The sequence below is a fragment of the Clarias gariepinus genome, chromosome 8 (assembly GCF_024256425.1).
Source record: "Clarias gariepinus isolate MV-2021 ecotype Netherlands chromosome 8, CGAR_prim_01v2, whole genome shotgun sequence".
Classification (NCBI taxonomy): domain Eukaryota; kingdom Metazoa; phylum Chordata; class Actinopteri; order Siluriformes; family Clariidae; genus Clarias; species Clarias gariepinus.
The window spans coordinates 13,634,484-13,651,823 of NC_071107.1; the positions used below are offsets into that span (position 1 = coordinate 13,634,484).

A 17,340-nucleotide genomic window follows, 5' to 3' on the forward strand; every position below is an offset into this window, starting at 1 on the left:
TTACACTTTCTTTTCGCATGTTCAGTCAAAATAATCAATTATGTTTTATTGCTTATTAATAATCTAATTTTTAATAAGTTCACAGCATAAAATTATATAGGGAAAAAATAATTATTTAGTTATGAAGCTGATCAAATGCTTAAATATAATTTTAACATATTAAAAAAGAAATTTACATTTCTATTGTAGCAGATGTAGAGTAAATAAATATATTAACTTATGGAAGACATTTCAGCCTGAACGCACCATTAATACAAGTAGAGCTGGTGTTATTTAAAAAAAAAAGGGAAAATTGAAAAATTAATTTTTATGTCTGTATTTTTTAGGTGGCTCTGCTGTGAAGGTTAAGCATCATGGTTGTTTAAAGCCCTTAAAATAAACCAGCAGAATGCAGTCCATGCTCTTGATATCACGCTGGCTCACAGCAGGGAGAAAACTAGCAAAAATAAATAAAAAAATTTGGTCAGGGATCATTTCACTGACAGATCCAGACACAGTATTCCTTATGTAGGTCTGGGAGTGCTAAATTAATGGGTTCACACATCAAGTTGGTGCATGCTTTGGACCCTACCAGAGAGGGCTATGAGGTAGAGGAAGCTATGAACAAGAGCAGTGTATATTTCAAGTTGATGGTTAAAAACAAACAGCACGAGAAATACATAGATACCATGAAATATTTGTATAATATAACTGTACCATTGCTGTGTACCCATTAATTCAGGACAGTTTTTGTGTGGTGTGAAGAGTATTAATCTTAGTGTTGTTTTGTTACACTTCTGTAGTGTAATCTAAAAGAAATGAATAAAAGCCTGCCGCATGCCCTCGTGCATCACAGAAATCATTCCAAAGACTGATAAGAAGATGCTATCATGATTGGTATGCATAACTGACTAAACCAATTACATTGCACATTATGACACCAACAATAAGCTTCAATGTTCTGCAAATGTCCTCACTAGCATCTAGAAACTGGACAGCTTAAATTGTGGCGTTTTCCTCAACAGAGTCAGTTTTCTCAACAGAGTACTCTACAACAACATCAATGCATTTGCCCAAGAGACAAGCCACATTAGTGTTCACAAAGTAAGAAGAGTTTTGTTGCAGAGCAACAATCCCAAAACCACACAGGGGGACCTAGTGAATGACCTTCAGAGAGCTGGGACCAAAGTAACAAAGGCTACCATCAGTGACACACTGCACCACCAGGGACTCAAATCCTGCAGTGCCAGACGTGTCCCCCTGCTTAAGCCAGTACATGTCTAAAGTTTGCTACAGAGCATTTGGATGATCCAGAAGATGATTGGGAGAATGTCATATGGTCAGATGAATCCAAAATAGGACTTTTTGGTAACAACTCAACTTGTCGTGTTTGGAGGAGAAAGAATGCTGAGTTGCATCCAAACCTACTGTGAAGCATGGGGGTGGAAACATCAGGCTTTGAGGCTGTTTTTCAGTAAAGGACTCAGGACGACTGATCCATGTAAAGGAAAAAATAAATGAAGCTATGTATTGTGAGATTTTGAGTCAAAAAACTCCTTCCATCAGCAAGGGCATTGAAGATGAAACGTGGCTGGGCCTTTCAGCATGACAATAACCCCAAACACACCGCCTGGAAGGAGTGTAAGAAGCAATTCAAGGTACTGGAGTGGCCTAGCCAGTCTCCATCTTTGGAGGGAGTTGAAAGTCTGTGTTGCCCAGCGACTTCCCCAAAACATCACTGCTCTAGAGGAGATCTGCATGAAGGAATTGGCCAAAATACTGTACCAGCAACAGTTTGTGAAAACCTTGTGAAGAATTACAGAAAACCTTTGACCTCTGTCATTGCCAACAAAGGGTACATAACAAAGTATTAAGATGAAATTTTGTTATTGACCAAATACTTATTTTCCATCATAATTTGCAAATAAATTCTTTAAAAATCCTACAATGTGATTTTCTGGATTTTTGTTTCTTTTTTTGTCTTCCATAATATATGTGTTTCATAGTATATGGTATACCTACTGTATGTTGAAAATTACAGGCCTTTCTCATCTTTTTAAGTGGGAGCAATTGGGCTGACTATTGTTGCCCCACTGTATCAGTGTTCATAATGTAGAAACAGTTTTGCTCATCAGAGTCAGGATAAACTACACTAATACATTTATACAGGAGAGAAGCAATATCACTGGTTACAATGTGGAAGGAGTTTTGCTGAACAGACTAACCACTAAACACATCAGCACGGGTCACACGGGAGAGAAGCTGAATCATTGCAAACAGTGTGGGAAGAGGTTCATTCTTCAAGCTTTTGATAGTTCTATTCGCAATACAGTAGCAACACTTACATGTTTTATGTTTTATTGCTTGTCACTGTCTCAGTAGTAAAATCCTACACCGGGACTTGTATACCAAATGGTCCACATACAGTATACCCTGAGGCTGATGATAACGAATTTGAGAACACCTCAAATTTTCTAAGGAGGTTTTGATTTAACATTTATGGAATGATTTGCTAGTGTCAGGTCAGGTCTGGTTTTACATTGCTCTGTATTTCTCTGCCAAAGTTTAATAATCATCTTCAGTGGCAAGCATGCATGCATCAATGTACAATAGCATAGCAAAGTTGTCAATTTTCTGTGGTGTAAAAACAATAAATAATTTCATGTTGTTGAGGATTATTTTCATTAAAACGTATATACTGGTAATAGCATGGAAAGGGATTTAAAATCTGAGTAGAAATCCCGTGTAGTATCCATGAGTAGATACTGCACCAGTGGATCCAATATGTGTTGAATGTGACTTTACATCATTTCCATCATATAGTTTTCATTATGGCAGGATAATAAACCACAGCCGTACAAGGATTACAGCCCTATAGTTGTATTGTGGTACTGTCTATGTTCTGCTATTATTTGCTTCATTCTCATTGTTATGCCACAGTGGGTTTTCAGAACTGTGTTTTTTTTGTGCATCTGTATGTTACTTGAGTATTTGTGATATTTTTACTTTCTACTCAGTACATTTTTACATGTTTACATGACTACATTTAAAAATGAAAACCCTGATCATCGTTATTGTACTGGTCTCAATCACAATTAAACTATTAGAATTGACCATTTACAGTAAATGGCTAAGAGGGCAAAAACTTCACACAAATGGGCCAGAACTAAGTGGGTCTCATATCAAACTAAAAAGGGAAAATATAACAAGTTTAGACTTTAAAGAGAAATTACACATTGTATTTGTACACTTTTAATGCTGTATTTTATCCCTTGGTTACAATACAGTAAATTTATACGGTATATTGTAACATTAAATCACTATACGAAAACAAATGTTGTAACACCGTCATAACATCACAATCAGATCTTATGGAGAGCCCGCACTGTTTCATCAATGGCTTCTCGGGGTTCGTTTGGAGGCGGGATCTTCAGGTCGGTTGGCTCCACTCCCCAGATCTGGGTGGCGTATTCTGTAATTGTGCGATCGCTGGAGAATTTTCCAGAAGCAGCAATATTCTTAATTACCATCTGCGTCCACTTTTTCTGATCCTGACACACAAATAATTATCTATCAGTGTATGGATAAACATATACATAGGCATAATATTTGTAGTCTAAAGCTGTGAATCTAGAATGCTGTACATGCATTACAGATGTTTGGGTGTTGCTACCTGATACAGAGCACTGACTCTCTCCTGACATTTAACATAGGACTCATAGTCAGCAAAGACCTTAAAGCTGAAACACATAGACATAATTTACTAAAGAAATTAATAATAACAGGGTGCAATGTGTGCAGTAAATTTGTGTATATTTGTTTCCATTAATGTATATATAATAAGTCTATTAGGTAAATAATGTGAGCACATGATGTACCGATCATGGTTGAAGAGCATGTTGATGATGTCATTGAACATTTCGGGTTGTTTGGGTGAGAAGTAGCCACTTTTAATCTGGTTAATTGCTTGATTTAACTCTGGGATACTCTTATAATACTGCATTGCATCATACCTACGCACAGACAAGTTACAGAATAAGTTCATATCTCATTGCATGGACATTGACTCTTTTACTTAATCTCTCTTTCTCAATACCCCTTTTGGTCCATGGCTGCAACTTCCTCCACACTCATGCCAAAGATGAAGAGGTTTTCCTTGCCAGCTTCCTCTGCCATCTCTACGTTCGCACCATCCATGGTGCCGATAGTCAGGGCACCATTGAGCATGAACTTCATGTTCCCTGTGCCTGATGCCTCCGTGCCTGCAGTGGAGATCTGCTCAGAGAGGTCTGTTGCAGGAATCACTGTACAAATACAAACACACACGCACACACACACACACACACACACACACACACACACACACACACACACACACACACACAGAGAGAATAAAAATATATGATCCACACACACACACACACACACACACACACACACACACACACAATAAAAATATATGATACACACACACACACACACACACACAAATAAATATATATATGATTAAATTGAATGAACATATGGTTATCGTGGCAAAATCTTGCTAAAAAAAATGGAACATTGACATGAGGTGCCTTTTAATGCACACTTAACTTTTCTTGTGTGTCTATACCTTTTTCTGCCAGAGACACTCTGTAGTTCTCCAGATAAATGACTTTCAGTTTGTTACCAATAATGGGGTCATTATTGACTACGTCTGCAATAGTAGTGATGAGTTTAATGATCATCTTAGCCATGTGATATCCAGGTGCCGCCTACAGTGTGTACACACAAATATATATATGGATGGACAGTTCGGAGTATTTCAAAGACTGTAGGAATGTAAAAATGTTTTTGTTTTTTAATTATCAAGCATTGGATTAAACCAACTCGGTCTCAAATGGTAATATCTATAAATACAGATATAAACATTTTGGAAATGATGGGTTGTGATTTCCACCTCTGGCTAAATGTTACATTTAGCTTCATAGATAAATGAAGGATTTCTCCTTTCCAGTAGTAAGATACACCACCTGGCCAAAAAAGTCAAACACTCAAACACTAAGATTCCATTTAGCCATATTTAACTTTGATTACAGCACAGGTGATGATCAGTGCATGTGTGAAAATGATTCTTCAGGCTCCCAGACCCACTTTTTTTTCAGTTTGAGTCCTGAAGTATGACTGTGCCATGATGAAATAACAGACACCCTGGTCATTCAGTACATTCGGGTTGTCAGCTGACTTTAGTTTCTTGCCACATAACATTGCTGAGTCTAGATCTAACCAACTAAAGCAACCCCAGATCATAATGCTGCCTCCAGACGCTTATACAGTGGGCACTATGCATAATTGGAGCATTGCTTGATTTGTTCCCTTTATACCCAGATGTACCCATTGCTTTCAAATAGGGTAAATGTGAACTCATTAGACCACATAACCCTTTTCTTTTGCTAAAAGCTCATTCTTTATGCTTCCTAGCAACCAAAGCCTTTTTCTGATTAGTCTTGCTAACAAGTTGTTTTCTTATTGCCACAAAGCTGTTTAGTCCCAATGCTGTAAGTTCTTGGATTTTCCCCCGACCCTACTTCTTACGAAGTTACCAGTTCAGCACTATCCTTCCATGTTTTGATATTGTAATCTGTTCTTAACCCATTTTCAGCAATGTCAGACTTCCTTAGTTGTTTTCTTTATTTAATGCAGCCCAATAATTTGACCCTTCTGAAATAGCGACTTTTGGCCAGGCAGCGTATTTCTACATCAATGGATATATTTCTGGGTATTAAATTGTGTATTGTATGTCACCTTGCCACCAATAATCACAGTGCGTGGTACAAATGGTGCTACTGGTCTGGACTTGATGCCTAAAAGAAGAGAAACAACAGAAACAAGTTATCAGAGCATCACCTTACAGTATGCACCTGACAGTTCCACCTTATTACTGGCTGCTCTTTTACAATTAATGATTATACAGACAGAGCTTAGGAGTCATGTATGTGCACAGCAATGAATGTGAAAAAAAAATGGAAGCAGTGTCTTGATGCATCATATACATACGGTTGTACATAGTGATGATGTGAAGACAGTTGAGGAGCTGTCGTTTATACTCATGAATTCTCTTCACCTGAACATCAAACATAGAGGCAGGATTTATCTCTACTTGGTACTCTCTCTCCAAGTACTGCGCGAATTTCCGCTTGTTGTCCTGAACACACACATCCAAAGACCACAAAGTAAGGACCAATGCTTTAAAGAACTCTCATGCAAATATTGCAGTCTGTACATACTGTACACCTAATGTTTATAATAGGCATCAGTGGTCATAGTGTGTATCCAAACCTGTTTGACTTTAGCTACGTCTCTGATAAGTACGTTATCATCCACCAGATCATTCAGCTTCTGTAACTGCATCAGGTCTTTTACATAGTCTTCTCCAATCACCTAAACACAAGCAGAAGTAGTTTTATAATTAAACTTGAATTTTAACTTCAAAAATATTCTTATAAATATGTTTTTCCCATAATTTCGTAGATTTTCTTTTCATCTTTTAGTTATTTAAGTTTCTTTAATTGGTTCCTTATCACCTATCATACTCACACATCTCAGTTAATGTACTTAACTGTGCGAAGGTTGTATGCATTTTGTGCCAGCTTTGTTATATACATTGTACTTTATGACTTAATTAATAACTCAGTACAAAACATATTTCCTATTAAATATATAAAATCTTTAGAGAGATAAGGCTTTACACCAATGAAAATGATCCTCCAATCAAACGTCATGTTAAGACTCATATGTACTAGTTCTGATACCCTTATTCTGATTTCATAAAATAATAATAATAATTTTACTTTATGAAAACTAATTAGAAGTTTTTAGTGCATACTGCCTGAAAATGGTCAAATAATGTAATCCTAAAATAAAGGAAGTAATTCATGAAGGTCTTCTGTAGGTGTAGCTGTTCTTGGGTATCTGTTATGTGATTATTATATGTAAAACCTTTAAGAATTTAGAAAAACTTTTTATACTTATTGCGGTATGTTTATATGTTTATATGTGTGTGTGTGTGTGTGTATACATGTGTGTGCTACCTCTGCGATTAAGTCAGCCAGACCTGGGTTGCACAACAAGAGCCAGCGGCGTGGAGTGATTCCATTTGTTTTGTTCTGGAACTTTTCTTCTTCTAATTCACAAAAATTTCGAAAACTGATAAAAGAAAAAAAAAAACATTAAAAAATGTGCATGTGTGGGTGGCACGGTGGTGAAGTGGTTAGCACCGTTGCCTTACACCTCCTGGATCCAGGTTCAATTCCCGGCCAGACTTGATTCCCATCTCTGTGTGTATGGAGTTTACATGTTCTCCCTTGGTGGGTTTCCTCTGGGTACTCCTTTTTTTTCCCCTACAGTCCAAAGACCTGCAAATTAGGCTAATTGGCGTTCCCTAATTGCATGTATGTATCCTGTCTTGTGTCCTAAGTCTCCTGGGATAGGCCAGGTCCCCGCAACCCTGAATACAGAATAAAGCAGTATAGACAATGAGTGAATGTGCATGTGTGCTTTGATTGTCTTCCTCCTTGGATAATGATAATTATAAATAAGTAGGATGAATAACCCACATATTCCCATATATATGCATTATTATTGTCCTATAATTCATGCACACACACACACACACACACACACACACACACACACAGTATGCACATATAGTATAGCATCAACGATGGTACAACTACTGACATCTTTACAGGAAAAAATTAATACTACACCGAGTTTTAAAAAGGAGCATAATTAACAACTGTTATAGTGGGTATACATTTTTTTAGGCCCCTTGGTCTGAATTTTAAGAATGTGACTCTGCTTGATCCGTTGTATCTGTGTGACTCACACTTCATTTTTGATGATGTCAGAGTGAATCTCAGCAACTCCATTAACTGCATGGGAACCAACGATGCACAGGTGAGCCATGTTCACTTTTTTCTCACCCTCCTCCTCAATCAGAGACATGCTGCGCAAACGATCCATATCGCCAGGAAACAGAGATGCTATGTGCTAGAAAGCAGACAAATAAATGACTGCATTTGTTTTGCATCTAAAACGTGAAAATAAGCAAAGGGGGATTTGTGTATGTAGGTCCACACTCACATCCAGATGTATCTGGTTGATCTTGTAGATGATTTGGAGATGGCGTGGTAGGAGTTTCTCCAGCAGTTGAACAGGCCAGCGCTCCAGAGCCTCAGGGAGCACAGTGTGATTGGTGTATGCAAAAGTGCGCCTAGTTAAATCCCATGCCTACAAACAGGAAAATGGTTCATTTAAATTGTATTAATGATGGCTTACTGCCTAAATAAGCTGCTGATCAAAAGCTTGGAGGTTCAAGACCCTGCAGTGCCAAACCGCCACTGTTGGGGCCTTGGACAAGGTCCTTAATACCATCTGTGTCCTAACAGTGTTGAGCCTGCGCTTTAAACCCAACTTCCTGAAATATGCAAAGAAAAGCATTTTTACTGGACTTTACTGTACAGGTGAAACTCGAAAAATTAGAATAAAAATATAATATATTAAATATAGAGTTAATTTATTTCAGCAATACAACTTTAAAGGTGTAACTAATATATGAGATAGACTCATAACCTGCAAAGCAAGATAGTTCAAGCCGTGATTTGTCATAATTGAAATGATTATGGCATACAGCTCATGAAAATCCCAAATCCACAATCTCAGAAATCTTAGAACATTGTGAAAAGGTTCAATATTCTAGGTTGAAATTGTCCCACTCTAATCAGCTAATTAAACCATATTACCTGCCAAGGGTTCCTGAGCTTTTAAATGGTCTCTCAGTCTGGTTCAGTAGGAAGCAAAATCATGGGAAAGACTGCTGACCTGACAGTTGTGCAGAAAACCATCATTGACATCCTCTATAAGGAGGGAAAGCCTCATAAGGTAATTGCAAAAGAAGTTGGATGTTCCCAAAGTGCTGTATTAAAGCACATTAAAAAGTGTTAAAAGAAAAAGGTGCAGAAGCAGGCGGAGATGACCGTGGCCTGGAGAGGATTGTCAGGAAAAGGCCATTCAAAAGGGGACTTTCACAAGGAGTGGACTGAGGCTGGAGTCAGTGCATCAACAGCCACCACACACAGACGCATCCTGGACATGGGCTTCAAATGTCATATTTCTCTTGTCAAGCCGCTCTTGAACAACAAACAACGTCAAAAGCGTTCTACCTGGGCTAAAGAAAAAAAAGGACTGGTCTGCTGCTCAGCGGTCAAAAGTCCTCTTTTCTAATGAGAGCAACTTTTGTTCATTTAGAAACAAAGAACCCAGAGTCCGGAGGAAGAATAGAGAGGCACACACTGCAAGATGCTTGAAGTCCAGTGTGAAGTTTCCACAGTCTGTGTTGATTTGGGGAGCTATGTCATCTGCTGGTGTTGGTTCACTGTGCTTCATTAAGTCCAAGATCAACGCGGCCAACTGCAGGAGATTTTGGAGCACTTCATGCTTCCTTCTGCAGATGAGCTTTATGGGGATGCTGATTTCATTTTCCAGCAGGACTTGGCACCTGTCCACACTGACAAAAGCACCAAAACTTGGTTTAATGACCGTGGGATTACTGTGCTTGAGTGGCCAGCAACTCGCCTGACCTGAACCCCATAGAGAATCTATGGTGCATTGCCAAGAGAAAGATGAGAAACATGAGTCCGAACAATGCAGAAGAGCTGAAGGCCGCTATTGAAGCATCCTGGTCTTCCATCACACCTCAACAGTGCCACAGGCTGATAGCTTCCATGCCACACCGCAATGAGGCAGTAATTGCTGCAAATGGGGCCAAAAGCAAGTACTGAGTACATATGCATACTTACACTTTTCAGAGGTCAGATATGTTCTATCTACAATCCTTGTTTTATTGATTGCATGTAATATTCTAATTTTCTGAGATTGTGGATTTGGGGTTTTCATGAGCTGTAAGCCATAAGCATCTCAATTATGACATATCATGGCTTGAACTATCTTGCTTTACATGTAATGAGTGTATCTCATATATTAGTTTCACCTTTTGTTGCATTACAAAAATAAATGAACTTTTGCACTACATTCAAATTTTTTTCGAGTTTTACCTGTATATGCGAGCAAATAATAACAAATTGGTAAAAATAGCAAATTGGTGTTTCCATGTTGCTCATCGTGTTTAAACAGGTGTGTGTGCGTGTGTGTGTGTGTGTGTGTGTGTGTGTGTGTGTGCAGTGGGTCAGCTCCTCATGTTTTGTATGCTGTCATGATGCATCATTACACAGTACGTATAAGCGGAAGAGATAATAATAGATGAATAGATGAATGGATGAATAGATGGTTCCACATCATGGTACAACCTAGTGGTGACTAATGCTGAAAGGCCAGCTGTGCTAGTTTTACCTACTGTAGAACAAGTTATTCAACACACATTATTTCAACACAAAGGTGAAGAAATTAATTAAGAAAATTGTCTTGAACATTTACCACATTTTCAAAGGTCAGAAATAGTATTGATGAAAAAATCAATATGACAAATGGATTTTACTGGAATGGTTTAAACACTTCTACATTTTTTTTTTATAAACAACAATAGTAACTTATGAATCAGAGAAATGTTTTATGACTCAAACAATATAAAACATAAAGTGGGTGTGTAACACATTGCACAATATCAAAATCTGTCTGTACAGTATTTCTTTAGTGTTCAACAAATCCATATTCTCTTCAGGTTTAAACTTATTTGGTGTAAAATTTCTTTTTCCCCATTTTTTCTTTGGGGCTCTTCACAATGTCCCATGGAGGGTTCAGCGGCAGCTTTTGATAATAATAACATACTTTCATCCGTACACCCTGATAGCCTTGCACACATGCACATACGGTACACACACATGCACACACACATTTTGTCAAAGTCCAATTCTCTAATTTATGCTTTTTTCCCTGTTTTTTGTTGTTAGTCTTGGTCTTGGTCTTCATACAGTATGTCACGTGCTTATAATACCATGACTATGACTAGTCATGAACAGACTCTTCAACTAATATTGATCTGGTGCTTTTTTTCTGTTTGCTTTATATTTACCTGCCTACTTGTACTTAACTTAAAATATGAAAGTAAAAACAACCCGCTCGTAGGAGTTTTTGTCGATTTCTGTGGGAACTCAGTCTGATTCACACCTATATTTACACCAAGATGTGTTCAGTAAAACTTTTTAAAAAGCTTTCTTAAAAAAAATAAAAAATTATAACAGTTTTTGTATCTGTTTATATCACCCTTTCTAATCATTATGAATAACATGTTTATATTGGTTACATTACTGTTGCATACAAATAAAAAATGGACCTGCATGTACAGTACCAGTCATAAGTTTGGACACAATTTTTAATTCAAAGTTTTTGTTTAGTGAGTTTTTGGGTTATAAGTTTAGTGATTTATTTTTGTTTATAAAAACATTGTAGGAATTATAATGCAGATTCCAAAACTGTGAAACAACACATACTTCAGAGTTAAGTATGTATGAGAGTTATTTTGAGATTTGTTGGTTTGAGCCCTAGCTCTGCCAGATTTCCACTGTTGGGCCTCTAAACAAAAAACTTAATCCTGTCTGCTACAGGGCCACCATATAATGGCTGACCCTGCCCTTCGACCCCACCCTACTAACAAGAAGCTGGGATATACAAAAAAAAAAAAAAAATGCAGTAATGTATATGTGACGAACAAAGGCTGAATTAACTTACTTACTTAATTACAGTATATGACACTAGATACAGTAATTGATGTTGAAACTGGAACTCATGTAGACCATCCCAGTAAGGCGATGGTCTACACCTGTGCTGCAGAGGAGAAGTGTATTTATGGTTCTCAAAAATAGGCAATTAACAAAACCTCAAAATATAGCCTTGAATGCGTTAAAGAGTATAAGTAGCAGACACATCTCAATATGAACTGTTCAAAATAGATTATTTCATATTTTGGATGCCTTCAGTGTTGTTTTACAATGTAGAAAGAAATCAAAATTAGGAAAGACTAAGAAATTAGAATGGTTTGTCCAAACCTTTGACTGATAGTGCAAGCACTTAATAAACCCACACCTTGTTGAGTTTCTAAAATGGCTTAACTTGTCCCACCATCTCTCATGGTACAAGCATGACATTTATCAAGACCCATTTCTATGATGGCAACCAGTTGAAGCAATAAACTTCCACGGGTTGTTAAAATGATTAGACTAGTGAACAACTATAAGGTGAAGACCTTGTTAACATCTACAGTATATGAGTGTGTCTCTCTCACCGTGTCCCAGTCCAACTTCTCAATGTCCACAAAAATCCTCATTAGCTCAGGAATGGCCATAGCAGGGTGTGTATCATTCAGTTGGATGGCCACCTGAGGTACAGATACAGTACATATACACACATTCACTATAGTTTTTAAAAACCAGATTAAGTTAGAATAGTTCAGATGGTGCGTGGGTAGAAAAGTGTGATGGCAAGAAATGTTTCACAGCACAGGTGCCAGAATATCACAAGTGAGCCACCAGTGTGGATGATGGATGGGAGGAGGAAGGGATTATGCTTGATAAAACATGTAAATGTTGGCATGTATTACGTAGCATTTACAGGTAAAGGCAGCTGAACAGCGTAAATTAAAAACTCAGCCATAAATCATTTTAAGACATTTCCATGCTCTATGATGAAAAAAGGAAACACCATGTTATCTAGTTTTGGTGTATTTTGTAAATAATTGAATTCTTCTTTTTGCTAAAGCAGAAATTATAGACAGATTTGCTCTGATCTGACTGTTTTGTGAGCTTGAAAGATGTATTACTTCTATTACAATACGCAAACATGATGTAAACTCTAATCTAGATTGTGTAGGCTGAAAAAGGGCTTTCCTGGCTTCATCATCGGTGTAATACAGACCTTATCAGGAAAGTTGTTGAAGGACAGAGAAAAAGAGGCTTTCTCTTTGGAGGTCTTAAAGCGCCGAATCACATCCTGCAGAGTCGCTGCTACCACAAAGTACTCTTGCTTCAGCCGCAGTTCCTTACCTTCAAAAAACTACAGGACAACACATTTTTATCTAGTCAATTTTCTATTCAAAGGATTAACCACAAACTATGAGAGTCTGATATTATTTTCAACTTAAGTTTGGTACAGAAGAACTACTCCAAGGAGTAATACCACACTGTAAGTTTATCTAAAGCATTGGATAAGCAGAACACACGTTGTCATTGGGGTAGAGGACTCTGGAAATGTTCTCAGCCACGTTTCGGTCCAAAACAGCCTGGATGTAATCCCCAACATTGACTGAGGGTATAATGAATACACATATTATTAAACACTAGTTAATGTTTGACACGACATCCAGTACATGTACTGTATGTAAACATATGACTGATCACTCACAGTCTCGAAGGTTGAAGTCGTTGGGAGCTCGTGCAGACCACAGTCTCATTGTGTTGACAGTGTTATTCATGTAGCCTGGGATGGGCGTGTCATAAGGCATGGCCAGTACCACCTAAAAGAAAACAATAGAAGATCCAGTATCCAGCACTGCATATCTGTTTTTTTTTTTTTTTTTTTAATGCAGCTATCCAATGCGTCAAAGCATAAAAGCATGCACATACAGATCACAAACTTGTTATTGTTCAGATCAAAAATCAGAATTTTGGAAAAATGTGATCCCCCAATTTGGTCTTCTGTAGAGATGTTTTAAAGGTTATGGTGAATATGAACATTTATTAAAGCACTTAACCTTTGTCTGCATAATCTTATGCACTGAGCTGCTGCCTTATAATTAGTTGACTGAATAATTGCATACATGAGCAGGTGTAAAGTTGTTTATGAGATTAATGAGTTTATATAACATCACGTAGCTCAATGCATTGATAGATCTTATATTGTTGGTGCGAGTGTGTTGTTTGTAAGAGGAGACCTGTGTATCAACCCATTTAGATCCTTCCTCAGTCTCTTCTACATGTCCATAAAAATGCACTGGAATCATGTACTCAGGTCGTGCCTTCTCCCATGGATTTCCATACCTCAGCCAATCATCAGCTTCTTCCACCTAATGCACAGGACAGTCAAGCGAATGGCTTTAATATGGACATCAAAATAAAGCTGGAATATAAAATTATGAATATGAAAAGTAGTAAGTACAGACTCATTATGCGTTTCACAATATCTCTGTACTATATGTGTGTGATCAGGTCTCTGTTGGTTAAAGTCCACGCATGTGTTTGCAGTTCTGACACACATTCTGTACACATACTGTTTAACTTCAAAAGCACACACTAAAAATACAAGCATAGGATTTCTATTGGTTCCCTGTTATCAGCAACATGAACCCTGTACATCCCATGCACATATAGAGGTCTCACTCCTGACATACACACAGCAAAAGAGTTAAAAACTGTTAACAAGAGAAAAAAGAAATGTAAAATGGCATTCTGACCCACATCTTCCTGCATCTTTCAGTCAAAAATACTTACACCCATGTTTCTGAAAAATAACCAATAAAGTGCTGTTTTTGTGTTTTGATGAGTAGCATTTATAATTAAACACAAAGTTGAAATGCTAAAATGTTATGTAACTGCTATATAAATACTATTTACTGTTCACTCTATGGAGTATAGAAATGTACTTATTTAACCTACATCTTATGAGGCAATATTGGCACTGATGTGTAAACACTACTACTTGCATTTATGGTAGATGCATTTTGTTGCTAGGCACCTTTACCATGCAATGACACGTTTGTTCTATCTATCTAGGGTAGCTATGTGATATGATATGATGTGACATGTCATAGCAGCTCTCAGTGTGGTTATTTACCTGCCAGCCATCTTTGATTTTCTGATTGAAGATCCCATACTCATAACGGATCCCATAACCATATGCAGCTAAACCCAGAGTTGCCATAGAGTCCAGAAAGCATGCTATAAACATGAACACAATAAGCATGTACATAGCTATGAACAACTTCAGATAACCAAGCTTGTGACATTGTGATCAGTATGAATTCTGGGTGGTTTGCAGTTGATTTGGATTTCATGGAATGAAATATGGTAAATGATAAAAATGAATAGAGAAGTCAATAGAGCAACAATAAATCATTTGTAGTATTTCATGAGTTCAGTAAAAAGATTTTCTATTTAAATAAAATGTGCCTGTGTGTGACATTTGTACTGTGTTTCTTGAATTATTCCTTTCCCATTCTGACCTAGAGTTGCCTGTTCTGCTCACACTCCATAATAACAAAAATCACATTTACTATAACAGACACTGGTGAAGCCTTATGGGGACCAAGAGGAACAAGAGCAGCAGGAGACACAGAAGGACAGAGGAAGGAAGGGACGAAGAGTGGCAGATTGAAGCAGAGAGTTGGAAAACTGTAAGACCTGCCAGCCGGCCAAGTCCACCATTCCCTAATCCTGCGTCCTCCTCCATATCCTCCAAATCCTCCATGTCCAAGCCCAACTGTAATGAATGAGAGGAAAATGAGAGGATTGTACTCAGTTCAGGAAACAAATAAACAGTGTTATCTCCTCTCTTTTTGTCACACATTCTTACTTGATAGATAGCCTCATCACAGGCGTTCTGCAGTCCTAAATTGATCATGGTGTTCTGTAGAGCTCTACCCATATAGAACTCCAGAGAGAGGTAATACACACGCTGTAATGACACAATTTAAAATGACTGAGCATCCAGTAAACAGCACTTATAAAAGTGTAATATACTGTGCTAAGCATGATGAATATTAATATCTGTATCTAATGCAGAAGCTATAAGTGAATTAGATTCTTAGATTTCTTAGGTATGTTAAAAATTATTCTGACTCAAATCATTTCTCAATTTAATCCCATAGGTTTGTGATTTAATTAGTTTGACATACAAGTTCAAGATTTCATATACCTTGACCTATACTGTAAAAACCCACAAAAAAAGCTTTCTGGAGAAAATTATTGACCACAGGTACTGTATGTTTGGAGGAGTAAAAGGCATTGCATCGAATGTTAAGCATGGTGGTGGTAGCATAATTTTTGGGACCGTTTATACTGGCAGGAAAAATTTTAACTGTGAATTGTTGATTGTGGCACAAAGTGGATGGAATAATAAAGACTAACTCAGAATTATTTAGCATAACCTCAAACTATCAGCTAGACAATTTAAACTTTTGAATGTTTCAATAAAACAATGCGTCAGAGCTGGCTGTGGAATGCATAAAGTAGACTACGCTTAATCTGTTGGAGCCTTAACCCTATCCAAGAATTTGTCAACCATGCTTAAAGGCTGTGTCAGTGCCAGGAAACCAACAAGTTTATTTCTGCCAGAAGATTGCTGTTGGCTACAAAAAAGCTTCTAATGATAGAAGTGGCTAAGGGATATTCAACTTATTCAACTGTTTAAATTAAATTGTGGCATTTTTTAGAGTTTTTTTTTTTATTAAAGATGTACAGTGAATCATACAATAATTCTGCATGTATGTGTGTGTTAGGGGGATAATCTAACAAACTAATATTGCACTTGTTTTATTGCATTGTAAGTTGAGGTACACAGCAAAATAATAACAGTATCTTTAAAATTGCATTAATACACAAATAACCAAGAAACCAATCCTTCCGTACTTCTGGGATTATAGCCTACACATTTAAAATTTGAAAATTTGGGATGGCTATGATATTACACTCCTCTTCATTTACATTTTTAATGAACAATCCAGAAATCAAGTGTTAAAAGAACCAGAAGGTCATCAAAGAAACCAACAATAACTCCCATTTTCTGGCACCTTATTATTAGCTTTTACCATTTACAGGAAAGGTCACTGCTTTGGGACAAAGTCAATGACAGCCTATTACCACCTGAAATATTGGATTGTGGAAAACCACCATCCATTTTTTTTTGTTTCTCTTTAAGTTTTCTTGGTTCAAAGGTCTATTCAGCCATTCTGGTATACTGTAATACCAATCTTTCGTGCCTTTATAGACCTTCACTCCTAGGTCAACAGCACAATACAGATAAGCTCTAGTAAGAAAATTAAGAGAAGTTATCTTCTCTTCCTTATTTAGACTGAATAAACCCTCCAAATCTTGTGACCTCACCTTCGGGTCCTTCTCATAGTAAAACTGCTGTGTCCGGATCCAGCGACCCACCAGGTGATCCCTGACTGTGTGTGCCAGGGCATGATAATAATCAAGTGGTATGGCCACATTCCTGTCCTTTACCAGAGTGAAATGCAAGTGGCGATTGAAGCTTTTTTTCAACTCTGCAACATTTTCCACCCCGACGATACCACGGATGCTGATCTGCTTGCGTTTCTCCTGGTCAGTGAGCGGAGTAGCCATGCTGACGGTCTGCAGGTCTGGAAGAGGC

The 17,340-nt window shown here is 37.5% G+C and overlaps 1 protein-coding gene across 1 annotated transcript; it reads right to left on the reverse strand.

Annotated features, from left to right (window-relative positions):
* Window positions 1–3,230: 3,230 nt before the first annotated feature.
* pygl (phosphorylase, glycogen, liver) lies at window positions 3,231–17,334 on the reverse strand. The gene is made up of 20 exons (XM_053502970.1): window positions 17,070–17,334; window positions 15,541–15,642; window positions 15,369–15,447; window positions 14,803–14,906; window positions 13,904–14,035; window positions 13,375–13,486; window positions 13,193–13,275; window positions 12,889–13,026; window positions 12,260–12,352; window positions 8,107–8,253; window positions 7,850–8,013; window positions 7,053–7,167; window positions 6,301–6,402; window positions 6,019–6,166; window positions 5,767–5,825; window positions 4,595–4,736; window positions 4,076–4,283; window positions 3,858–3,992; window positions 3,653–3,719; window positions 3,231–3,530 (listed from the first exon to the last, which is right to left on the reverse strand). Exons 1-20 carry the CDS (start codon window positions 17,310–17,312, stop codon window positions 3,342–3,344), a joined length of 2,562 nt encoding a protein of 853 aa, XP_053358945.1. The 5' UTR covers window positions 17,313–17,334; the 3' UTR covers window positions 3,231–3,341.
* Between the last annotated feature and the right edge of the window lie 6 nt (window positions 17,335–17,340).

Coding starts and splice junctions, on each gene's coding strand:
- pygl (XM_053502970.1), bottom strand. CDS start 17,312: ATGGCTACTCCGCTCACTGACCAGGAGAAACGCAAGCAGATCAGCATC. Junction 6,167..6,300: donor ACGTAGCTAAAGTCAAACAG/GTTTGGATACAC, acceptor GTGTGTGTTCAG/GACAACAAGCGGAAATTCGC. Junction 4,737..5,766: donor CTGTGATTATTGGTGGCAAG/GTGACATACAAT, acceptor TACACACTGTAG/GCGGCACCTGGATATCACAT.